The sequence below is a fragment of the Salmo salar genome, chromosome 26 (genome assembly GCF_965601325.2).
Source record: "Salmo salar chromosome 26, fSalSal1, whole genome shotgun sequence".
Taxonomy (NCBI): Eukaryota; Metazoa; Chordata; class Actinopteri; order Salmoniformes; family Salmonidae; genus Salmo; species Salmo salar.
The window spans coordinates 55,427,180-55,454,128 of NC_138316.1; the positions used below are offsets into that span (position 1 = coordinate 55,427,180).

The window sequence follows — 26,949 nt, forward strand, 5'->3', positions numbered from 1 at the left end:
ATATAATCTTAGTTCCTCCTGGAGTCTCTGCTGTATATATATAATCTTAGTTCCTCCTGGAGTCTCTGCTGTATATATATAATCTTACATTTTTTTTATTTTAGTCATTTAGCAGACGCTCTTATCCAGAGCGACTTACAGTTAGTGCGTTCATTTTAAGATAGCTAGGTGGGACAACCACATATCACAGCCATAGGATGTACACTTTTCCTCAATAAAGTAGGGGTGAGAAGGCCAAGAGACCTGAGGTAGGGTTTAAGCATAGCCTGAAGGTAGGGAGGGGGAGTTCCTCTTGCTGTTCTGTAGCACCATGGTCTTGTAGTGGATGTGGGCGTCAACTGGAATTCTGGATAAGTTGCAGGGGTTTGATGGCACAAGAGAGCAGCCCAGCCAACAGCGAGTTGCAGTAGTCCAGAAGGGAAATGACAAGCGAGCAGCCCAGCCAACAGCGAGTTGCAGTAGTCCAGAAGGGAGATGACAAGCGAGCAGCCCAGCCAACAGCGAGTTGCAGTAGTCCAGAAGGGAAATGACAAGCGTCTGGATTAGGACCTGCGCCGCTCACTGTGTGAGGTAGGGTCGTACCCTACGGATGTTCCGCTTCCTGTGTGAGGTAGGGTCGTACTCTACGGATGTTCCGCTTCCTGTGTGAGGTAGGGTCGTACTCTACGGATGTTCCGCTTCCTGTGTGAGGTAGGGTCGTACTCTACGGATGTTCCGCTTCCTGTGTGAGGTAGGGTCGTACTCTACGGATGTTCCGCTTCCTGTGTGAGGTAGGGTCGTACTCTACGGATGTTCCTCTTCCTGTGTGAGGTAGGGTCGTACTCTACGGATGTTCGCTTCCTGTGTGAGGTAGGGTCGTACTCTACGGATGTTCCTCTTCCTGTGTGAGGTAGGGTCGTACTCTACGGATGTTGTAGAGCATGAACCTGCAGGAGTAGGGTCACTGCTTTGATGTTTGCAGAGAACGACAGGGTGTTGTCCAGGGTCACGCCAAGGTTCTTTGCACTCTGGGAGGGTGACACTGTGGAGTTGTCAACCATGATGGAGAGGTCTTTGAGTGGACAGGCCTTCCCTGGGAGGAAGAGGAGTTCCGTCTTGTCGAGGTTGAGCTTGAGGTGTGGGCCGACATCCAAGCTGAGATATCTGCCAGGCACGCAGAGATGCGTGTCGCCACCTGGGTGTCAGAAGAGGGTAAGGAGAAAAGTAGTCGAGTGTCATCCTCATAGCAGTGATAGGAGAGACCATGAGAGGATATGACGGAGCTGAGTGACTTGGGTCTATAGAGAGAAGAGGAGAGGGCCTAGAACCGAGCCCTGGGGGACACCAGTAGTGAGAGTACGTGGTGCAGACATAGATCCTCTCCACGTCACCTGGTAGGAACGAAGAGAGGATCCACGTCACCTGGTAGGAACGAAGAGAGGATCCACGTCACCTGGTAGGAACGAAGAGAGGATCCACGTCACCTGGTAGGAACGAAGAGAGGATCCACGTCACCTGGTAGGAACGAAGAGAGGATCCACGTCACCTGGTAGGAACGAAGAGAGGATCCACGTCACCTGGTAGGAACGTGGAGAGGATCCACGTCACCTGGTAGGAACGAGGAGAGGATCCACGTCACCTGGTAGGAACGTGGAGAGGATCCACGTCACCTGGTAGGAACGAAGAGAGGATCCACGTCACCTGGTAGGAACGAAGAGAGGATCCACGTCACCTGGTAGGAACGAAGAGAGGGTCCACGTCACCTGGTAGGAACGAAGAGAGGATCCACGTCACCTGGTAGGAACGAAGAGAGGATCCACGTCACCTGGTAGGAACGAAGAGAGGATCCACGTCACCTGGTAGGAACGAAGAGAGGATCCACGTCACCTGGTAGGAACGAAGAGAGGATCCAAATCACCTGGTAGGAACGAGGAGAGGATCCACGTCACCTGGTAGGAACGAAGAGAGGATCCACGTCACCTGGTAGGAACGAAGAGCGGATCCACGTCACCTGGTAGGAACGAGGAGAGGATCCACGTCACCTGGTAGGAACGAAGAGAGGATCCACGTCACCTGGTAGGAACGAAGAGAGGATCCACGTCACCTGGTAGGAACGAAGAGAGGATCCACATCACCTGGTAGGAACGAAGAGAGGATCCACGTCACCTGGTAGGAACGAAGAGAGGATCCACGTCACCTGGTAGGAACGAAGAGAGGATCCACGTCACCTGGTAGGAACGAGGAGAGGATCCACGTCACCTGGTAGGAACGAAGAGAGGATCCACGTCACCTGGTAGGAACGAAGAGAGGATCCACGTCACCTGGTAGGAACGAAGAGAGGATCCACGTCACCTGGTAGGAACGAAGAGAGGATCCACATCACCTGGTAGGAACGAAGAGAGGATCCACGTCACCTGGTAGGAACGAAGAGAGGCTCCACGTCACCTGGTAGGAACGAAGAGAGGATCCACGTCACCTGGTAGGAACGAAGAGAGGATCCACGTCACCTGGTAGGAACGAAGAGCGGATCCACGTCACCTGGTAGGAACGAGGAGAGGATCCACGTCACCTGGTAGGAACGAAGAGAGGATCCACGTCACCTGGTAGGAACGAAGAGAGGATCCACGTCACCTGGTAGGAACGAAGAGAGGATCCACGTCACCTGGTAGGAACGAAGAGAGGATCCACGTCACCTGGTAGGAACGAGGAGAGGATCCACGTCACCTGGTAGGAACGAAGAGAGGATCCACGTCACCTGGTAGGAACGAAGAGAGGATCCACGTCACCTGGTAGGAACGAAGAGAGGATATATGTGTCCCCCCTGGTATCCTGACTGTGAAGATTGACAAATGGGATGGTGCAGCGAAGAAGGTCCTCTTGGAGAAGTATGGTTACGCAGAGATCTTCAATCTCGTAGACGGACGTCTCCTTATTTGCACAATCTCCTGCCTCTTCGCCATCATAGCTTTAATTTGGGACTTCCTTTATCCATTCCCTGAGTCCAAGCCAGTCCTGCCAATCTGTGTCATATCGTATTTCATAATGATGGGCATTCTAACCTTATACACCTCCTACCAAGAAAAGGACATCTTCCTTGTTTCTGTCCAGAAGGACCCCGCTGGCATGGACCCTGACCACGCTTGGTAGCTTTCATCTAGTCTGAAAAGGTTTGATGACCAGTACACACTAAGAGTGTCCTTCACAGATAGGAAGTCCAAACACACGCGGGGGTGCAAGAGATCTCAAAGTCTGTTGGGGGCTTTCTTTGACCGGAACGGAACACCTGGTCATGGACCAGTTTGAAAAGTGTGTGTCAAAACTCCATGATACCTTGGCCACTGAAAAGAAGACAAAATAATAATGATCAGACATAGCCTTCTTTACAATGCTGCACCACACTGGCAGAAACCGCAGTAGAGCACACTGGTATTGTATGGTCCTGGGTGCATTTGAATTAGTTATTGGTTGTTATAAAAGTCTATGTTTACCTTGATACAAGTCTCATCTAGACATTGCTTCTAAGAACCCCTAAGACGACTCAAAACAAAGATTCATCAAATCTGTTTTTATCTTCACCATTGAATGGTCGTTCTAAATCAAGAGATTGGTCCGTTTACTGTTTTACTTCTCTTCCCCACATTTTATGCTGCGAATGACCAGATCATTTTTGTTGGACATTATGTCAAATACGTTTAATGTTTTTTTGTCCTGAAAGCCTTATTCAATGTAACTAGTGTATTTTAAAAAGCTTTGCAATTCTACATGTATTTTTCTGTTTATGGATTTTGTTACCTTGGTCCCGTGGTGGCTCAGTTGGTAGAGCATGGTGTTTGCAACGCCAGGGTTGTGGGTTCGATTCCCACGGGGGGACCAGTACGGAGAAAGAAAAAAAAATGTATGAAACGTATGCATTCACTACTGTAAGTCGCTCTGGATAAGAGCGTCTGCTAAATGACTAAAATGTAAATGTATTACCAAACAGTCTAGTCTCTGTTATATGTGTTTAACTTTGTATCCTGACTGTGTTATGTGTTTAACCTGGTATCCTGACTGTGTTATGTGTGTTTAACCTGGTATCCTGACTGTGTTTAACCTGGTATCTTGACTGTGTTATATGTGTTTAACCTGGTATCCTGACTGTGTTTAACCTGGTATCCTGACTGTGTTTAACCTGGTATCCTGACTGTGTTTAACCTGGTATCCTGACTGTGTTTAACCTGGTATCCTGACTGTGTTATATGTGTTTAACCTGGTATCCTGACTGTGTTTAACCTGGTATCCTGACTGTGTTTAACCTGGTATCCCGACTGTGTTATATGTGTTTAACCTGGTATCCTGACTGTGTTATGTGTGTTTAATCTGGTATCCTGACTCTGTTTAACCTGGTATCCCGACTGTGTTATGTGTGTTTAACCTGGTATCCTGACTGTGTTTAACCTGGTATCCTGACTGTGTTTAACCTGGTATCCTGACTGTGTTATATGTGTTTAACCCTGTATCTGACTGTGTTTAACCTGGTATCCCGACTGTGTTATGTGGGTTTAACCTGGTATCCTGACTGTGTTATATGTGTTTAACCTGGTATCCTGACTGTGTTTAACCTGGTATCCTGACTGTGTTATATGTGTTTAACCTGGTATCCTGACTGTGTTTAACCTGGTATCCTGACTGTGTTATATGTGTTTAACCTGGTATCTGACTGTGTTATGTGTTTAACCTGGTATCCTGACTGTGTTATATGTGTTTAACCTGGTATCCTGACTGTGTTTAACCTGGTATCCTGACTGTGTTATATGTGTTTAACCTGGTATCCTGACTGTGTTATATGTGTTTAACCTGGTATCTTGACTGTGTTATATGTGTTTAACCTGGTATCCTGACTGTGTTTAACCTGGTATCCTGACTGTGTTATATGTGTTTAACCTGGTATCCTGACTGTGTTTAACCTGGTATCCTGACTGTGTTTAACCTGGTATCCCGACTGTGTTATATGTGTTTAACCTGGTATCCTGACTGTGTTATGTGTGTTTAACCTGGTATCCTGACTGTGTTTAACCTGGTATCCCGACTGTGTTATGTGTGTTTAACCTGGTATCCTGACTGTGTTATGTGTGTTTAACCTGGTATCCTGACTGTGTTATATGTATTTAACCTGGTATCCTGACTGTGTTTAACCTGGTATCCCGACTGTGTTATGTGTGTTTAACCTGGTATCCTGACTGTGTTATATGTGTTTAACCTGGTATCCTGACTGTGTTTAACCTGGTATCCTGACTGTGTTTAACCTGGTATCTGACTGTGTTTAACCTGGTATCCTGACTGTGTTATGTGTGTTTAACCTGGTATCCTGACTGTGTTATATGTGTTTAACCTGGTATCCTGACTGTGTTTAACCTGGTATCCTGACTGTGTTATGTGTGTTTAACCTGGTATCCTGACTGTGTTATATGTGTTTAACCTGGTATCTGACTGTGTTTAACCTGGTATCCCGACTGTGTTATATGTGTTTAACCTGGTATCCTGACTGTGTTATGTGTGTTTAACCTGGTATCCTGACTGTGTTTAACCTGGTATCCTGACTGTGTTATATGTGTTTAACCTGGTATCCTGACTGTGTTTAACCTGGTATCCCGACTGTGTTATATGTCTTTAACCTGGTATCCTGACTGTGTTATGTGTGTTTAACCTGGTATCCTGACTGTGTTTAACCTGGTATCCCGACTGTGTTATGTGTGTTTAACCTGGTATCCTGACTGTGTTATGTGTGTTTAACCTGGTATCCTGACTGTGTTATATGTGTTTAACCTGGTATCCTGACTGTGTTTAACCTGGTATCCCGACTGTGTTATGTGTGTTTAACCTGGTATCCTGACTGTGTTATATGTGTTTAACCTGGTATCCTGACTGTGTTTAACCTGGTATCCTGACTGTGTTATATGTGTTTAACCTGGTATCCTGACTGTGTTATATGTGTTTAACCTGGTATCCTGACTGTGTTTAACCTGGTATCCTGACTGGTAGGTCCTGGACTGCTGTGTTTAACCTGGTATCCTGACTGTGTTATATGTGTTTAACCTGGTATCTGACTGTGTTTAACCTGGTATCCTGACTGTGTTATGTGTGTTTAACCTGGTATCCTGACGGTGTGTTTAACCTGGTATCCTGACTGTGTTATAGTGTGTTTAACCTGGTATCCTGACTGTGTTTAACCTGGTATCCTGACTGTGTTATATGTGTTTAACCTGGTATCCTGACTGTGTTTAACCTGGTATCCTGACTGTGTTTAACCTGGTATCCCGACTGTGTTATATGTGTTTAACCTGGTATCCTGACTGTGTTATGTGTGTTTAACCTGGTATCCTGACTGTGTTTAACCTGGTATCCCGACTGTGTTATGTGTGTTTAACCTGGTATCCTGACTGTGTTATGTGTGTTTAACCTGGTATCCTGACTGTGTTATATGTGTTTAACCTGGTATCCTGACTGTGTTTAACCTGGTATCCCGACTGTGTTATGTGTGTTTAACCTGGTATCCTGACTGTGTTATATGTGTTTAACCTGGTATCCTGACTGTGTTTAACCTGGTATCCCGACTGTGTTATGTGTGTTTAACCTGGTATCCTGACTGTGTTATATGTGTTTAACCTGGTATCCTGACTGTGTTTAACCTGGTATCCTGACTGTGTTATGTGTTTTTAACCTGGTATCCTGACTGTGTTATATGTGTTTAACCTGGTATCCTGACTGTGTTTAACCTGGTATCCTGACTGTGTTATGTGTGTTTAACCTGGTATCCTGACTGTGTTATATGTGTTTAACCTGGTATCCTGACTGTGTTTAACCTGGTATCCTGACTGTGTTATGTGTGTTTAACCTGGTATCCTGACTGTGTTATATGTGTTTAACCTGGTATCCTGACTGTGTTATATGTGTTTAACCTGGTATCCTGACTGTGTTTAACCTGGTATCCTGACTGTGTTATATGTGTTTAACCTGGTATCCTGACTGTGTTATATGTGTTTAACCTGGTATCCTGACTGTGTTTAACCTGGTATCCCGACTGTGTTATGTGTGTTTAACCTGGTATCCTGACTGTGTTATGTGTGTTTAACCTGGTATCCTGACTGTGTTATATGTATTTAACCTGGTATCCTGACTGTGTTATATGTGTTTAACCTGGTATCTGACTGTGTTTAACCTGGTATCCCGACTGTGTTATGTGGGTTTAACCTGGTATCCTGACTGTGTTATATGTGTTTAACCTGGTATCCTGACTGTGTTTAACCTGGTATCCCGACTGTTATGTGTGTTTAACCTGGTATCCTGACTGTGTTATATGTGTTTAACCTGGTATCCTGACTGTGTTTAACCTGGTATCCTGACTGTGTTATATGTGTTTAACCTGGTATCCTGACTGTGTTTAACCTGGTATCCTGACTGTGTTATATGTGTTTAACCTGGTATCCTGACTGTGTTTAACCTGGTATCCTGACTGTGTTATATGTGTTTAACCTGGTATCCTGACTGTGTTTAACCTGGTATCCTGACTGTGTTATATGTGTTTAACCTGGTATCCTGACTGTGTTTAACCTGGTATCCTGACTGTGTTTAACCTGGTATCCTGACTGTGTTATATGTGTTTAACCTGGTATCCTGACTGTGTTTAACCTGGTATCCCGACTGTGTTATATGTGTTTAACCTGGTATCTTGACTGTGTTATATGTGTTTAACCTGGTATCCTGACTGTGTTTAACCTGGTATCCTGACTGTGTTATATGTGTTTAACCTGGTATCCTGACTGTGTTTAACCTGGTATCCTGACTGTGTTTAACCTGGTATCCCGACTGTGTTATATGTGTTTAACCTGGTATCCTGACTGTGTTATGTGTGTTTAACCTGGTATCCTGACTGTGTTTAACCTGGTATCCCGACTGTGTTATGTGTGTTTAACCTGGTATCCTGACTGTGTTATGTGTGTTTAACCTGGTATCCTGACTGTGTTATGTGTGTTTAACCTGGTATCCTGACTCTGTTTAACCTGGTATCCCGACTGTGTTATGTGTGTTTAACCTGGTATCCTGACTGTGTTATATGTGTTTAACCTGGTATCCTGACTGTGTTATATGTGTTTAACCTGGTATCCTGACTGTGTTTAACCTGGTATCCTGACTGTGTTATGTGTGTTTAACCTGGTATCCTGACTGTGTTATATGTGTTTAACCTGGTATCCTGACTGTGTTTAACCTGGTATCCTGACTGTGTTATATGTGTTTAACCTGGTATCTGACTGTGTTATATGTGTTTAACCTGGTATCCTGACTGTGTTATATGTGTTTAACCTGGTATCCTGACTGTGTTATATGTGTTTAACCTGGTATCCTGACTGTGTTTAACCTGGTATCCTGACTGTGTTATGTGTGTTTAACCTGGTATCCTGACTGTGTTATATGTGTTTAACCTGGTATCCTGACTGTGTTATATGTGTTTAACCTGGTATCCTGACTGTGTTTAACCTGGTATCCTGACTGTGTTTAACCTGGTATCCTGACTGTGTTATATGTGTTTAACCTGGTATCCTGACTGTGTTATATGTGTTTAACCTGGTATCCTGACTGTGTTTAACCTGGTATCCTGACTGTGTTATATGTGTTTAACCTGGTATCCTGACTGTGTTTAACCTGGTATCCTGACTGTGTTATATGTGTTTAACCTGGTATCCTGACTGTGTTTAACCTGGTATCCTGACTGTGTTATATGTGTTTAACCTGGTATCCTGACTGTGTTTAACCTGGTATCCTGACTGTGTTATATGTGTTTAACCTGGTATCCTGACTGTGTTTAACCTGGTATCCCGACTGTGTTATATGTGTTTAACCTGGTATCCTGACTGTGTTATGTGTGTTTAACCTGGTATCCTGACTGTGTTTAACCTGGTATCCCGACTGTGTTATGTGTGTTTAACCTGGTATCCTGACTGTGTTATGTGTGTTTAACCTGGTATCCCGACTGTGTTATATGTGTTTAACCTGGTATCCTGACTGTGTTTAACCTGGTATCCTGACTGTGTTATGTGTGTTTAACCTGGTATCCTGACTGTGTTATATGTGTTTAACCTGGTATCCTGACTGTGTTTAACCTGGTATCCCGACTGTGTTATGTGTGTTTAACCTGGTATCCTGACTGTGTTATATGTGTTTAACCTGGTATCCTGACTGTGTTATGTGTGTTTAACCTGGTATCCTGACGTGTTATGTGTTTAACCTGGTATCCCGACTGTGTTATGTGTGTTTAACCTGGTATCCTGACTGTGTTATGTGTGTTTAACCTGGTATCCTGACTGTGTTATGTGTGTTTAACCTGGTATCCTGACTGTGTTATGTGTTTAACCTGGTATCCCGACTGTGTTATGTGTGTTTAACCTGGTATCCTGACTGTGTTTAACCTGGTATCCTGACTGTGTTATGTGTGTTTAACCTGGTATCCTGACTGTGTTATATGTGTTTAACCTGGTATCCTGACTGTGTTTAACCTGGTATCCTGACTGTGTTTAACCTGGTTTCCTGACTGTGTTTAACCTGGTTTCCTGACTGTATTGTGTGTTTAACCTGGTGCTGTGTTTTCTACCTGTGTTGCCAGGTAAGCTGGACATCGGCCCTGACGACCCCAGGTGGATTGGTGCGTGGTGGCGTGGCTTCTTGCTCTGCGGTGCCTTACTTTTCATCTCCTCCCTCTTCATGTTCGGCTTCCCCCAGTCCCTGAATGAGCAGGATGTGGACATTGGGGTGGAGAGTGAACAGGCCATGTTGACCCCATCCCTGTCCAGGGATTACGAGGGGAACAAGCCCACTAACGGTGTGATCCATGGCTTCCAGGCCAATAGTGGACTCACCTGTTGTGAGCACATGAGAGGTGAGATCTACTGTCATAGAATAATATGATAATGGCAGCGGTGTTGGTCAGGCGAGAGGTCTGCATGTCTGTTCTTAATAAACAGACTGGTGTTAATGTATACATACAAGATATTATGTTGTGATGTACACCGTTTCATTACAGTCATCCCCAAGGTGACCAAGCACCTCCTCTCCAACCCTGTGTTTACCTGCATCTCGCTGGCTGCCTGTATGGAGATCGCCGTGGTTACAGGCTTCGCTACCTTCCTAGGGAAGTACATGGAACAGCAGTTCAACCTCACCACTTCCTCAGCCAATCAGCTGCTAGGTGATCATGCTAATCACTACGTCCAAGCCAGAGCATAATAATCCATGGGATTTCTATAGTGGTTTTACATGACCTAACCCCTGTCCTCTGTCTCTCCCTAACCCTAGTCCTAACACTATCCTCTATCATTCCACCCATAACCCCTGTCCTCTGTCTCTCCCTAACCCTAGTCCTAACACTATCCTCTATCCATTCCACCCATAACCCCTGTTCTCTGTCTCTCCCTAACCCTAGTCCTAACACTATCCTCTATCCTTCCCACCATAACCCCTTGTCCTCTGTCTCCCCCTAACCCTAGTCCTAACACTATCCTTCCAACCATAACCCCTGTCCTCTGTCTCTCCCTAACCCTAGTCCTAACACTATCCTTCCAACCATAACCCCTGTCCTCTGTCTCTCCCTAACCCTAGTCCTAACACTATCCTTCCAACCATAACTCCTTGTCCTCTGTCTCCCCCTAACCCTAGTCCTAACACTATCCTTCCAACCATAACTCCTGTCCTCTGTCTCTCCCTAACCCTAGTCCTAACACTATCCTTCCAACCATAACCCCTTGTCCTCTGTCTCCCCCTAACCCTAGTCCTAACACTATCCTTCCAACCATAACTCCTGTCCTCTGTCTCCCCCTAACCCTAGTCCTAACACTATCCTTCCAACCATAACCCCTGTCCTCTGTCTCCCCCTAACCCTAGTCCTAACACTATCCTTCCAACCATAACTCCTGTCCTCTGTCTCCCCCTAACCCTAGTCCTAACACTATCCTCTATCCTTCCAACCATAACCCCTGTCCTCTGTCTCTCCCTAACCCTAGTCCTAACACTATCCTCTATCCTTCACCCATAACCCCTGTCCTCTGTCTCTCCCTAACCCTAGTCCTAACACTATCCTCTATCCTTCCCACCATAACCCCTTGTCCTCTGTCTCTCCCTAACCCTAGTCCTAACACTATCCTTCCCACCATAACCCCTGTCCTCTGTCTCTCCCTAACCCTAGTCCTAACACTATCCTCTATCCTTCCAACCCATAACTCCCTGTCCTCTGTCTCCCCCTAACCCTAGTCCTAACACTATCCTCTATCCTTCCCACCATAACCCCTGTCCTCTGTCTCTCCCTAACCCTAGTCCTAACACTATCCTCTATCCTTCCCACCATAACCCCTGTCCTCTGTCTCTCCCTAACCCTAGTCCTAACACTATCCTCTATCCTTCCAACCCTAACCCCTGTTCTCTGTCTCTCCCTAACCCTAGTCCTAACACTATCCTTCCAACCATAACCCCTGTCCTCTGTCTCTCCCTAACCCTAGTCCTAACACTATCCTTCCCACCATAACCCTGTCCTCTGTCTCTCCCTAACCCTAGTCCTAACACTATCCTTCCACCCATAACCCCTGTCCTCTGTCTCTCCCTAACCCTAGTCCTAACACTATCCTCTATCCTTCCAACCCTAACCCCTGTTCTCTGTCTCTCCCTAACCCTAGTCCTAACACTATCCTTCCAACCATAACCCCTGTCCTCTGTCTCTCCCTAACCCTAGTCCTAACACTATCCTCTATCCTTCCCACCATAACCCCTGTCCTCTGTCTCTCCCTAACCCTAGTCCTAACACTATCCTTCCAACCATAACCCCTGTCCTCTGTCTCTCCCTAACCCTAGTCCTAACACTATCCTTCCCACCATAACCCCTGTCCTCTGTCTCTCCCTAACCCTAGTCCTAACACTATCCTCTATCCTTCCACCCATATCCCCTGTCCTCTGTCTCTCCCTAACCCTAGTCCTAACACTATCCTTCCACCCATAACCCTGTCCTCTGTCTCTCCCTAACCCTAGTCCTAACACTATCCTCTATCCTTCCAACCCTAACCCCTGTTCTCTGTCTCTCCCTAACCCTAGTCCTAACACTATCCTTCCAACCATAACCCCTGTCCTCTGTCTCTCCCTAACCCTAGTCCTAACACTATCCTTCCCACCATAACCCCTGTTCTCTGTCTCTCCCTAACCCTAGTCCTAACACTATCCTTCCCACCATATCCCCTGTCCTCTGTCTCTCCCTAACCCTAGTCCTAACACTATCCTGTCCTCTCCCTCCCTCCCTTCCTCCATAGGTATGACAGCCATTCCGTGTGCGTGTCTGGGTATCTTCCTGGGTGGTCTCTTGGTGAAGAAGTTAGACCTGTCAGCGTTAGGGGCCATCCGTATGGCCATGGGGGTCAACCTCGTCTCCACCGCCTGTTACGTCTCCTTCCTCTTCCTCGGCTGTGACACCGGCCCTGTCGCCGGGGTGACTGTCGCCTACGGCAATGCGTGAGTAGCCCGCCGTATCATTGTTAGCGCGTTCAACCACCTAGTTGTCCCTCACCGTCGCCTACGGGACAGGACATTTTATTGGCCACACGTGCTGAACACAACAGGTGTAGAATTTAGAGTGAAATGCTTACTTACGAGCCCATTCCCAACAGTGCAGTTTAAAATGAAGACAAATATTTGCTAAAGGAAATAGTAAAACAATAAAAACAATAACGAGGCTATATACAGGAAGTACCAGGTAATAACATGGCTATATACAGGAAGTACCAGGTAGTAACATGGCTATATACAGGAAGTACCAGGTAGTAACATGGCTATATACAGGAAGTACCAGGTAATAACATGGCTATATACAGGAAGTACCAGGTAATAACATGGCTATATACAGGAAGTACCAGGTAATAACATGGCTATATACAGGGAGTACCAGGTAATAACATGGCTATATACAGGAAGTACCAGGTAGTAACATGGCTATATACAGGAAGTACCAGGTAGTAACATGGCTATATACAGGAAGTACCAGGTAATAACATGGCTATATACAGGAAGTACCAGGTAATAACATGGCTATATACAGGAAGTACCAGGTAGTAACATGGCTATATACAGGAAGTACCAGGTAGTAACATGGCTATATACAGGAAGTACCAGGTATTAATATGGTTATATACAGGAAGTACCAGGTAATAAAATGGCTATATACAGGAAGTACCAGGTAATAACATGGCTATATACAGGGAGTACCAGGTATTAATATGGTTATATACATGGAGTACCAGGTAATAACATGGCTATATACAGGGAGTACCAGGTATTAATATGGTTATATACAGGGAGTACCAGGTAATAACATGGCTATATACAGGGTGTACCAGGTAATAACATGGCTATATACAGGGAGTACCAGGTAATAACATGGCTATATACAGGAAGTACCAGGTAATAACATGGCTATATACAGGAAGTACCAGGTAATAACATGGCTATATACAGGAAGTACCAGGTAATAACATGGCTATATACAGGGAGTACCAGGTATTAATATGGTTATATACAGGGAGTACCAGGTAATAACATGGCTATATACAGGAAGTACCAGGTAATAACATAGCTATATACAGGGAGTACCAGGTAATAACATGGCTATATACAGGGAGTACCAGGTAATAACATGGCTATATACAGGAAGTACCAGGTAATAACATGGCTATATACAGGAAGTACCAGGTAATAACATGGCTATATACAGGAAGTACCAGGTAGTAACATGGCTATATACAGGAAGTACCAGGTATTAATATGGTTATATACAGGAAGTACCAGGTAATAACATGGCTATATACAGGAAGTACCAGGTAATAACATGGCAATATACAGGGAGTACCAGGTAATAACATGGCTATATATAGGGAGTACCAGGTAATAACATGGCTATATACAGGAAGTACCAGGTAATAACATGGCTATATACAGGGAGTACCAGGTATTAATATGGTTATATACAGGGAGTACCAGGTAATAACATGGCTATATACAGGGTGTACCAGGTAATAACATGGCTATATACAGGGAGTACCAGGTAATAACATGGCTATATACAGGGAGTACCAGGTAATAACATGGCTATATACAGGAAGTACCAGGTAATAACATGGCTATATACAGGAAGTACCAGGTAATAACATGGCTATATACAGGGAGTACCAGGTAATAACATGGCTATATACAGGGTGTACCAGGTAATAACATGGTTATATACAGGGAGTACCAGGTAATAACATGGCTATATACAGGGTGTACCAGGTAATAACATGGCTATATACAGGGAGTACCAGGCAATAACATGGCTATATACAGGAAGTACCAGGTAATAACATGGCTATATACAGGGAGTACCAGGTAATAACATGGCTATATACAGGGTGTACCAGGTAATAACATGGCTATATACAGGGAGTACCAGGTAATAACATGGCTATATACAGGAAGTACCAAGTAATAACATGGCTATATACAGGGAGTACCAGGTAATAACATGGCTATATACAGGGAGTACCAGGTAATAATAACATGGCTATATACAGGGTGTACCAGGTATTAATATGGCTATATATAGGGAGTACCAGGTATTAATATGGCTATATACAGGAAGTACCAGGTAATAACATGGCTATATACAGGGAGTACCAGGTAATAACATGGCTATATACAGGGAGTACCAGGTAATAACATGGCTATATACAGGGAGTACCAGGTAATAACATGGCTATATACAGGGAGTACCAGGTATTAATATGGTTATATACAGGGAGTACCAGGTAATAACATGGCTATATACAGGAAGTACCAGGTAATAACATGGCTATATACAGGGAGTACCAGGTAATAACATGGCTATATACAGGAAGTACCAGGTAATAACATGGCTATATACAGGAAGTACCAGGTAATAACATGGCTATATATAGGGAGTACCAGGTAATAACATGGCTATATACAGGGAGTACCAGGTAATAACATGGTTATATACAGGGAGTACCAGGTAATAACATGGCTAAATACAGGGAGTACCAGGTAATAACATGGTTATATACAGGGAGTACCAGGTAATAACATGGTTATATACAGGGAGTACCAGGTAATAACATGGCTATATACAGGGAGTACCAGGTAATAACATGGTTATATACAGGGAGTACCAGGTAATAACATGGCTATATACAGGAAGTACCAGGTAATAACATGGCTATATACAGGGAGTGCCAGTTAATAACATGGCTATATACAGGAAGTACCAGGTAATAACATGGCTATATACAGGAAGTGCCACTACTGAGTGCAGGGTACGAGGTAATAACATGGCTATATACAGGGAGTACCAGGTAGTAACATGGCTATATACAGGAAGTACCAGGTAATAACATGGCTATATATAGGGAGTACCAGGTAATAACATGGCTATGTACAGGGAGTACCAGGTAGTAACATGGTTATATACAGGGAGTACCAGGTAATAACATGGCTATATACAGGGAGTACCAGGTAATAACATGGCTATATGCAGGGAGTACCAGGTAATAACATGGTTATATACAGGAAGTACCAGGTAATAACATGGCTATATAGAGGAAGTACCAGGTAATAACATGGCTATATACAGGGAGTACCAGGTAATAACATGGCTATATACAGGGAGTACCAGGTAATAACATGGTTATATACAGGGAGTACCAGGTAATAACATGGCTATATACAGGGAGTACCAGGTAATAACATAGCTATATACAGGAAGTACCAGGTAATAACATGGCTATATACAGGGAGTACCAGGTAATAACATGGCTATATACAGGGAGTACCAGGTAATAACATGGCTATATACAGGGAGTACCAGGTAATAACATGGCTATATACAGGAAGTACCACTACTGAGTGCAGGGGTACCAGGTAATAACATGGCTATATACAGGAAGTACCACTACTGAGTGCAGAGGTACCAGGTAATAACATGGCTATATACAGGAAGTACCACTACTGAGTGCAGGGGTACCAGGTAATAACATGGCTATGTACAGGAAGTACCACTACTGAGTGCAGGGTACGAGGTAGTTGAGGTAATTGAGGTAATACAGTATGCATGTGTGTGTGTGTGTGTGTGTGTGTGTGTGTGTGTGTGTGTGTGTGTGTGTGTGTGTGTGTGTGTGTGTGTGTGTGTGTGTGTGTGTGTGAAATAAATAATCAAGGGTGTCAATGTAAATAATCTGGGTAGACATTTAATCAGCTGTTCAGGAGTTTTATGGCTTGGGGGTAGAAGCTGTTCAGGAGTCTTATGGCTTGGGGGTAGAAGCTGTTCAGGAGTCTTATGGCTTGGGGGTAGAAGCTGTTCAGGAGTTTTATGGCTTGGGGGTAGAAGCTGTTCAGCAGTCTTATGGCTTGGGGGTAGAAGCTGTTCAGCAGTCTTATGGCTTGGGGGTAGAAGCTGTTCAGCAGTCTTATGGCTTGGGGGTAGAAGCTGTTCAGGAGTCTGATGGCTTGGGGGTAGAAGCTGTTCAGGTGCCTTTTGGTCCCAGACTTGGCGCTCCGGTACCACTTGCCATGCGGTAGCAGAGAGAACAGTCTAAATGACTTGGGTGGCTGGCTCCGGTACCGCTTGCCGTGCGGTAGCAGAGAGAACAGTCTATATGGCTTGGATGGCTGGAGTCCTTGACCATTTTTAGGGCCTTTCTCTGACACCGTCTGGTATAGAGGTCCTGAATGGCAGGGAGTCCGGCCCCAGTGATGTATTGGGACCATACGCGCTCCCCTCAGTTGTGCCTTGTGGTCAGATGCCGAGCAGTTGCTATACCAGGCGGTAATGCAGCCAGTCAAAATGCTCTCAATGGCGCAGCTGTATAACTTTTTGAGAATCTGAGGGCCCACGCCAAATCTTTTCAGCCTCCTGAGGGGGAAGAGGCGTTGACGTGCCCTCTTCACGACTGTGTTAGTGTGTTTGTACATTGATAGGACCTTAGTGATGTGGAACACAAGGAACTTGAAGCTCTAGGCCCGCTCCACTACAGCCCCGTCGATGTGAATGGGGGCGTGTTCGGCCCGCCGTTTCCTGTAGTCCACAATAAGCATCTCTGTCTTGCCCGCGTTGAGTGAGAGGTTGTCCTGGCACCATACTGCCAGGTCTCTGACCACCTCCTTACAGGCTGTCTCATCATCGTCGGTGATCAGGCCTACCACCGTTGTGTCGTCGGCAAACTTAATGATGGTGTTGGAGTCGTGTTTGGCCATGCAGTCGTGGGTGAACATGAAGTGGACTAAGCATGCAGCCGTGAATGTTGCCGATATGTTGTTGCCTACACCACCCCTGAGGGGCTCCAGTGTTGAGGATCAGCGTGGCAGATGTGTTGTTTCCTACCCTTACCACCTGGGGGCGGCCCGTCAGGAAGTCCAGGATCCATTTGCAGAGGGAGGTGTTCAGTCCCAGGGTCCTTAGCTTATTGATGAGCTTGGAGAGCACTATGGTGTTGAATGCTGAGCTGTATTCAGTGAACAGCATTCTCACATAGGTGTTCCTTTTGTCCAGGTGGGAAAGGGCAGTGTTGAGTGCAATAGAGATTGAGCCATCTGTGGATTTGTTTGGGCGGTATGCGAATTGGAGTGGGTCCAGGGTGTCTGGGATGGTGGTGTTGGTGTGAACCATGACCAGCCTTTCAAAGCATTTATGGCTACAGATGTGAGTGCTACGGTTCATTAGTCATTTAGACATCTTGCCTTGGCACTCATAGGCACAGGGACTATGGTGATTTGCTTGAAACATGAAGATATTACAGACAGAGATGGCCGCCTCGCTTCGTGTTCCTAGGAATCTATGCAGTATTTAGTTTTTTTATGTGTTATTTATTACATACAGTTGGGAGGAACTATTGCATATAAGAGCAACGTCAACTCACCAACATTACGACCAGGAATACAACTTTCCCGAAGCGGATCCCCTGTTTGGTCCACCACCCAGGACAATGGATCGGATCCCAGCCGGCGACCCAAAACAACGGCGCTGCAGAAGGGGCAGACGGAGCGGTCTTCTGGTCAGGCTCCGTAGACGGGCACATCGCGCACCGCTCCCGAGCATACAACTCACCAATGTCCAGTCTCTTGACAACAAGGTAAACGAAATCCGAGCAAGGGTTGCCTTCCAGAGAGACATCAGAGATTGTAACGTTCTTTGTTTCAACGAAACATGGCTCACTCGGGATACATCATCAGAGTCGGTACAGCCACCTGGTTTCTCCACGCATCGCGCCGACAGAAACAAACATCTCTCTGGTAAGATGAAGGGCGGGGTTGTATGCCTTATGATTAATGAGACGTGGTGTGATCATAACAATATACAAGAACTCAAGTCCTTTTGTTCACCTGACCTAGAATTCCTTACAATCAAATGCCGACCGCATAATCTACCAAGAGAATTCTCTTCGATCATAATCACAGTCGTGTATATCCCCCCCCCCCCAAGCAGACACATCGACGGCCCTGAAAGAATTTCATTTGACTCTATGTAAACTGGAAACCACATATCCTGAGGCTGCATTTATTGCAGCTGGGGATTTTAACAAGGCTAATCTGAAAACAAGGCTCCCTAAATTGTATCAGCGTATCGAATGTGCGACCCGGGCTGGCAAAACCCTTGTTACTCTAACTTCCACGACGCATATAAAGCCCTCCCCCTGCCATCCTTTCGGCAAATCTGACCACGACTCCATTTTGTTGCTCCCAGCCTATAGACAGAGACTAAAACAGGAAGCACCCGTGCTCAGGTCTGTTCAACGCTGGTCTGACCAATCGGATTCCACGCTTCAAGATCGCTTCGATCACGTGGACTGGGATATGTTCCGCATAGCGTCGGACAATAACATTGATGAAAACGCTGATTCGGTGAGCGAGTTGATTAGCAAGTGCATCGGCGATGTTGTACCCACAGCGTCTATTAAAACATTCCCCAACCAGAAACCGTGGATTGATGGCAGCATTTGCAAAAACTGAAAGCACGAACCAATGCTTTTAATCAGGGCAAGGTGACCGGAAACATGACCGAATACAAACAGTGTAGCTATTCCCTCCGCAAGGCAATCAAACAAGCTAAGCGTCAGTATAGAGACAAAGTAGAGTCGCAATTCAACGGCTCAGACACGAGAGGTATGTGGCAGGATCTACAGTCAATCACGGACTACAAAAGAAAAACCAACCCCGTCGCGGACCACGATGCCTTGCTCCCTGACAAACTAAGCAACTTCTTTGCTCGCTTTGAGGACAATACAGTGCCACTGACACGGCCCGCTACCAAAACCTGCAGGTTCTCCTTCACTACAGCCAACGTGAGTAAAACATTTAAACGTGTTAACCCTCGCAAGGCTGCCGGCCCAGACGACATCCCTAGCCGCGTCCTCAGAGAATGCGCAGACCAGCTGGCTGGTGTGTTTACGGACATATTCAATCAATCCTTATCCCAGTCTGCTGTTCCCACATGCTTCAAGAGGGACACCATTGTTTCTGTTCCCAAGAAAGCTGATCCTCAACATTGGGGCCCCACAAAGGTGCGTTCTCAGCCCTCTCCTGTACTCCATGTTCACCCATGACTGCGTGGCCATGCACTCCTCCAACTCAATCATCAAGTTTGCAGACGACACTACAGTGGTAGGTTTGATTACCAACAACGACGAGATGGCCTACAGGGAGGAGGTGAGGGCCCTCGGAGTGTGGTGTCAGGAAAATAACCTCACACTCAATGTCAACAAAACATTGGAGATGATCGTGGACTTCAGGAAACAGCAGAGGGAGCAGCCCCCTATCCACATCGACGGGACAGTAGTGGAGAAGGTGGAAAGTTTTAAGTTCCTCGGTGTACCAAAAACACTCACAAACTTTTACAGATGCACAATCGAGAGCATCCTGTCGGGCTGTATCACCGCCTGGTACGGCAACTGCACCTTCCTACAACAGCAAGGCTCTCCAGAGGGTAGTGAGGTCTGCACAACGCATCACCGGGTCGCAAACTACCTGCCCTCCAGGATACCTACACCACCCGATGTCACAGGAAGACCAAAAAGATCATCAAGGACAACAACCACCCGAGCCACTGCCTGTTCACCCCACTATCATCCAGAAGGCGAGGTCAGTACAGGTGCATCAAAGCTGGGACCGAGAGACTGAAAAACAGCTTCTATCTCAAGGCCATCAGACTGTTAACCTGTTGAGGACAGACGTTCTGCTAGCGGAACCCCGTTCCGCCTGCAGAACCCCTAGCCAACAGCCAATGGCATCGCACGGCGCGAAATACAAAACCAACTAAAATACCACAATTCAATTTTCTCAAACAATCAACTATTTTACACCATTTTAAAGATAAGACTCTCGTTAATCTAACCACATTGTCCGATTTCAGAAAGGCTTTACAGCGAAAGCAAAACATTAGATTATGTTAGGAGAGTACATAGACACAAATAATCACACAGCCATTTTCCAAGCAAGCATATATGTCACATAAACCTAAACCACAGCTAAATGCAGCACTAACCTTTGATGATCTTCATCAGATGACACTCCTAGGACATTATGTTATACAATACTTGCATGTTTTGTTCAATCAAGTTCATATTTATATAAAAAAACAGCTTTTCACATTAGCATGTGATGTTCAGAACTAGCATACCCACCCAAAACTTCCGGTGAATTTATTAAATTACTCTTCATAAACATTGACAAAAATACATAACAAGTATTTTAAGAATTATAGATACAGAACTCCTTTATGCAATCGCGGTGTCAGATTTTAAAATAGCTTTTCGACGAAATCACATTTTGCAATATATAGCTCGGCCATCACGGCCATCACGGCTAGCTATTTTGAAACCCACCAAGTTTGGGGCTCACTAAACTCAGAATTACTATTAGAAAAATTGGATTACCTTTGCTGTTCTTCGTCAGAATGCACTCCCAGGACTTCTACTTCAACAACGAATGTTGTTTTGGTTCCAAATAATCCATAGTTATATTCAAATAGCTCCGTTTTGTTCGTGCGTTCAGGTCACTCTCCGAAGGGTGACGCGCGAGTGCATTTCGTGACAAAAAATGTCAAAATATTCCATTACCGTACTTAGAAGCATGTCAAATGCCGTTTAAAATCAATTTTTATGCTAGTTTTCTCGTAAAATAGCGATAATATTCCAACCGGGCAACGTTGTATTCATTCAAAGGCTGAAAGAAAAAAATGGAGTAGTCTCGTGAACGCGCATCTCAGTCTCACTGTCCCCAGGCTGACCACTTACAAATTCTGCTGCTGTTCTTTGCCCAGAGACAGCAGACACCCCATTCCATTTTCTGGCGGCTTTAGAGAGCCAATGGAAGCCTTAGAAAATGTCACGTTACAGCACAGATGCTGTAATGTCGATAGAGATGCAACAGAAGGACAACAAATTGTCAGACAGGGCACTTCCTGTATGGAATCTTCTCAGGTTTTGGCCTGCCATATGAGTTCTGTTATACTCACAGACACCATTCAAACAGTTTTAGAAACTTTAGAGTGTTTTCTATCCAACTCTACTAATTATATGCATATTCTAGTTTCTGGGCAGGAGTAGTAACCAGATTAAATCGGGTATGTTTTTTATCCGGCCGTGAAAATACTGCCCCCTATCCCAAAGAAGTTAAACAGCCATCACTAACATTGAGTGGCTGCTGCCAACATACTGACTCATCTCTAGCCACTTCAATAATGAAAAAATTGATGTAATAAATGTATCACTAGCCACTTTAAACAATGCCACTTTATATAATGTTTACATACCCTACATTACTCATCTCATATGTATATACTGTACTCTATACCATCTACTGCATCTTGCCTATGCCAATCTGCCATCACTCATTCATATATTTTTATGTACATATTCTTATTCATTCCTTTACACTTGTGTGTATTAGGTAGTTGTTGTGGAATTGTCAGATTAGATTACTTGTTAGATATTACTGCATGGTCTGAACTAGAAGCACAAGCATTTCGCTACACTCGCATTAACATCTGCTAACCATATGTATGTGACAAATAACATTTGATTTGATTTGACAGGGTCAGGGAGAGGTTAAAAATGTCAGTGAAGACACATGCCAGCTGGTCAGCTCATGCTCTGAGTACACGTCCTGGTAATCCATCTGGTCCCGCAGCCTTGTGAATGTTGACCTGTTTAAAATGTCTTAATCACATCGACTACGGAGAGAGTGATAATACAGCCATCCGAAACAGCTGGTGCTCTCACGCATGCTTCAGTGTTGCTTGCCTCGAATCGAGCATAGAAGGCATTTAGCATCAGGTTGGCTCGCATCACAGGCAAGCTCTCGGCTGACAGTAGTTGTTGAGTTGTAGGCTCGGTAGGTGCATCTCTCTGACTGTTTCTGCGTTCAACAATGTTCACTAGGCCTAGATTCAATAAGATCAAGGGTTAACCAGCGTTGGCCGACATCCGCATAGCTGATGTTTTGGCGGCGTTGGAGGTGGAACTGTGGTTAGAGCTGACAAATAGGCTAGCGGCTGCTCCGTCATAAAACCACTCCCTTATTATCTCTACCGTAGTTAGAAGTTCAAAATGGTGATAGAAAGTGTAGCCTCTATAGATGATAGTTTAGCCTCTATAGGTGATAGAAAGTGTAGCCTCTATAGATGATAGTGTAGTCTCTATAGATGATAGTGTAGCCTCTATAGATGATAGTGTAGCCTCTATAGATGATAGAAAGTGTAGCCTCTATAGATGATAGAAAGTGTAGCCTCTATAGATGATAGTGTAGCCTCTATAGATGATAGAAAGTGTAGCCTCTATAGATGATAGAAAGTGTAGTCTCTATAGATGATAGAAAGTGTAGCCTCTATAGATGATAGAAAGTGTAGCCTCTATAGATGAAAGTGTAGCCTCTATAGATGATAGAAAGTGTAGCCTCTATAGATGATAGAAAGTGTAGCCTCTATAGATGAAAGTGTAGCCTCTATAGATGATAGAAAGTGTAGCCTCTATAGATGATAGAAAGTGTGGCCTCTATAGATGATAGAAAGTGTAGCCTCTATAGATGATAGAAAGTGTGGCCTCTATAGATGATAGAAAGTGTAGCCTCTATAGATGATAGAAAGTGTAGCCTCTATAGGTGATAGAAAGTGTAGCCTCTATAGGTGAAAGTGTAGCCTCTATAGATGATAGAAAGTGTGGCCTCTATACGTGATAGAAAGTGTAGCCTCTATAGATGAAAGTGTAGCCTCTATAGATGATAGTGTAGCCTCTATAGATGAAAGTGTAGCCTCCATAGATGATGGAAAGTGTAGCCTCTATAGATGATAGTGTAGCCTCTATAGATGAAAATGTAGCCTCTATAGGTGATAGTGTGGCCTCTATAGATGGTAGAAAGTGTAGCCTCTATAGGTGATAGTGTAGCCTCTATAGATGATAGTGTAGCCTCTATAGATGATAGTGTGGCCTCTATAGATGGTAGAAAGTGTAGTCTCTATAGATGATAGAAAGTGTAGCCTCTATAGATGATAGAAAGTGTAGCCTCTATAGATGATAGTGTAGCCTCTATAGGTGATAGAAAGTGTAGCCTCTATAGGTGATAGTGTAGCCTCTATAGATGAAAGTGTAGCCTCTATAGGTGATAGTGTGGCCTCTATAGATGAAAGTGTAGCCTCTATAGATGATAGAAAGTGTAGCCTCTATAGGTGATAGTGTAGCCTCTATAGATGATAGAAAGTGTAGCCTCTATAGATGAAAGTGTAGCCTCTATAGGTGATAGAAAGTGTAGCCTCTATAGGTGATAGAAAGTGTAGCTTCTATAGGTGATAGAAAGTGTAGCCTCTATAGGTGATAGAAAGTGTAGCCTCTATAGATGAAAGTGTGGCCTCTATAGATGATGGAAAGTGTAGCCTCTATAGGTGATAGAAAGTGTAGCCTCTATAGATGAAAGTGTAGCCTCTATAGGTGATAGTGTAGCCTCTATAGATGAAAGTGTAGCCTCTATAGATGATGGAAAGTGTAGCCTCTATAGGTGATAGAAAGTGTAGCCTCTATAGATGAAAGTGTAGCCTCTATAGATGATAGAAAGTGTAGCCTCTATAGATGAAAGTGTAGCCTCTATAGGTGATAGAAAGTGTAGCCTCTATAGGTGATAGAAAGTGTAGCTTCTATAGGTGATAGAAAGTGTAGCCTCTATAGGTGATAGAAAGTGTAGCCTCTATAGATGAAAGTGTGGCCTCTATAGATGATGGAAAGTGTAGCCTCTATAGATGATAGAAAGTGTAGCTTCTATAGATGATAGAAAGTGTGGCCTCTATAGATGAAAGTGTAACCTCTATAGGTGATAGTGTAGCCTCTATAGATGAAAGTGTAGCCTCTATAGATGATGGAAAGTGTGTTCTCTATAGGTAATGGAAAGTGTATCCTCTATAGGTGATAGTGTAGCCTCTATAGATGAAAGTGTAGCCTCTATAGATGATGGAAAGTGTGGGCTCTATAGATGATAGAAAGTGTGGCCTCTATAGATGATAGAAAGTGTAGCCTCTATAAGTGATAGTGTAGCCTCTATAGATGAAAGTGTAGCCTCTATAGGTGATAGAAAGTGTAGCCTCTATAGGTGATAGAAAGTGTAGCCTCTATAGGTGATAGAAAGTGTAGCCTCTATAGGTGATAGTGTGGCCTCTATAGATGAAAGTGTAGCCTCTATAGATGATGGAAAGTGTAGCCTCTATAGGTGATAGTGTAGCCTCTATAGATGAAAGTGTAGCCTCTATAGGTGATAGTGTAGCCTCTATAGATGATAGAAAGTGCAGACTCTATAGATGAAAGTGTAGCCTCTATAGGTGATAGAAAGTGTAGCCTCTATAGATGATAGAAAGTGTAGCCTCTATAGATGATAGAAAGTGTAGCCTCTATAGATGATAGAAAGTGTGGCCTCTATAGATGATAGAAAGTGTAGCCTCTATAGATGATAGAAAGTGTAGCCTCTATAGATGATAGAAAGTGTAGCCTCTATAGATGATAGAAAGTGTAGCCTCTATAGATGATAGAAAGTGTAGCCTCTATAGATGAAAGTGTGGCCTCTATAGATGATAGAAAGTGTAGCCTCTATAGATGATAGAAAGTGTAGCCTCTATAGATGAAAGTGTGGCCTCTATAGATGATAGAAAGTGTAGCCTCTATAGATGATAGTGTAGCTTCTATAGATGATGGAAAGTGTAGCCTCTATTAGAGGTCGACCGATTATGATTTTTCACCGCCGATACCGATTATTGGAGGACCAAAAACATCCAATTCCGATTAATCGGCCTATATATATATATTATTTTTTTTTTTTTACTTATTTATTTGTAATAATGACAATTACAACAATACTGAATGAACACTTTTATTTTAACTTAATATTATACATCAATAAAATCAATTTAGCCTCAAATAAATAATGAAACATGTTCAATTTGGTTTAAATAATGCAAAAACACAGTGTTGGAGAAGAAAGTAAAAGTGCAATATGTGCCATGTAAAAAAGCTAACGTTTAAGTTCCTCGCTCAGAACATGAGAACATATGAAAGCTGGTGGTTCCTTTTAACATGAGTCTCCAATATTCCCAGGTAAGAAGTTTTAGGTTGTAGTTATTATAGGAATTATAGGACTATTTCTCTCTATACCATTTGTATTTCATATACCTTTGACTATTGGATGTTCTTATAGGCACTGTAGTATTGCCAGTGTAACAATATAGCTTCCGTCCCTCTCCTCGCTCCTACCTGGGCTCGAACCAGGAACACATCGACAACAGCCACACTCGAAGCAGCGTTACCCATCATTACCCTGTCCCAGACCTGCTGTTTTCAACTCTCTAGAGACAGCAGGAGCGGTAGAGATACTCTCAATGATCGGCTATGAAAAGCCAACTGACATTTACTCCTGAGGTGTTGACCTGTTGCTTCCTCGACAACCACTGTGATTATTATTATTTGACCCTGCTGGTCATTTATGTTCATTTGAACATCTTGTCCATGTTCTGTTATAATCTCCACCCGGCACAGCCAGAAGAGGACTGGCCACCCCTCATAGCCTGGTGTAAGGGCTGTCTGAAGAGAGAGTGGACCAAAACGCAGCGGAGTTAGTGTTCATCATTTAATATTTAATTGAACAACGTGAACACTATACAAAAACAAGAAAAGAGAAAACCGACAGCCAACAGTCCTGTCAGGTGCAAAACACTAACAGAAACAATTACCCACAAAACTCAAAGGAAAAACATGCTCCTTATGTGTGACTCCCAATCAGCAACAACGAACTACAGCTGTGCCTGATTGGGAGCCACACACACGGCCCAAAACAAAGAAATACCAAAACATAGAAAAAGGAACATAGAACGCCCACCCAATGTAACACCCTGGCCTAACCAAAATAAATAACAAAAGAAAAACTCTCTATGGCCAGGGCGTTACACCTGGTTCCTCTCTAGGTTTCTTCCTAGGTTTTGGCCTTTCTAGGGAGTTTTTCCTAGCCACCGTGCTTCTACACCTGCATTGCTTGCTGTTTTGGGGGGTTTTAGGCTGGGTTTCTGTACAGCACTTTGTGACATCAGCTGATGTAAGAAGGACTTTATAAATACATTTGATTTGATACAGAAACAGACTGGCACTCTGTTTGGATAGTAGTTGTAGTAGTAATGTTGTCTTGTCCTGCTTGGTGTTGTTGGGTCAAGACAACCATAAATCTCTCGGAGGACCTTAGCCCTAGGACCATGCCTCAGGACTACCTGGCCTGATGAGTCCTTGCTGTCCCCAGTCCACCTATAAATTGTCTGAAACAGAGACAGACTAGACTGTCTGGTGTTGTTGGGTCAAGACAACCATAAATTGTCTGAAACAGAGACAGACTGGCACCCTATCTGGC

At 44.2% G+C, this 26,949-nt stretch overlaps 1 protein-coding gene and 1 pseudogene across 1 annotated transcript in view; both read left to right on the forward strand.

Moving 5' to 3' along the window:
- LOC106588105 (solute carrier organic anion transporter family member 3A1) overlaps positions 1-26,949 on the forward strand; it is a 73,118-nt gene that overhangs the window by 36,547 nt on the left and 9,622 nt on the right. Inside the window, exons 4-6 of the mRNA XM_082969872.1 lie at positions 9,617-9,889; positions 10,034-10,198; positions 12,300-12,498. Of these exons, the coding sequence (XP_082825998.1) occupies positions 9,617-9,889; positions 10,034-10,198; positions 12,300-12,498 (637 nt within the window). The remainder of the gene's footprint in view (positions 1-9,616; positions 9,890-10,033; positions 10,199-12,299; positions 12,499-26,949) is intronic.
- LOC106588101 (signal peptidase complex subunit 2 pseudogene) lies at positions 590-3,453 on the forward strand (annotated as a pseudogene).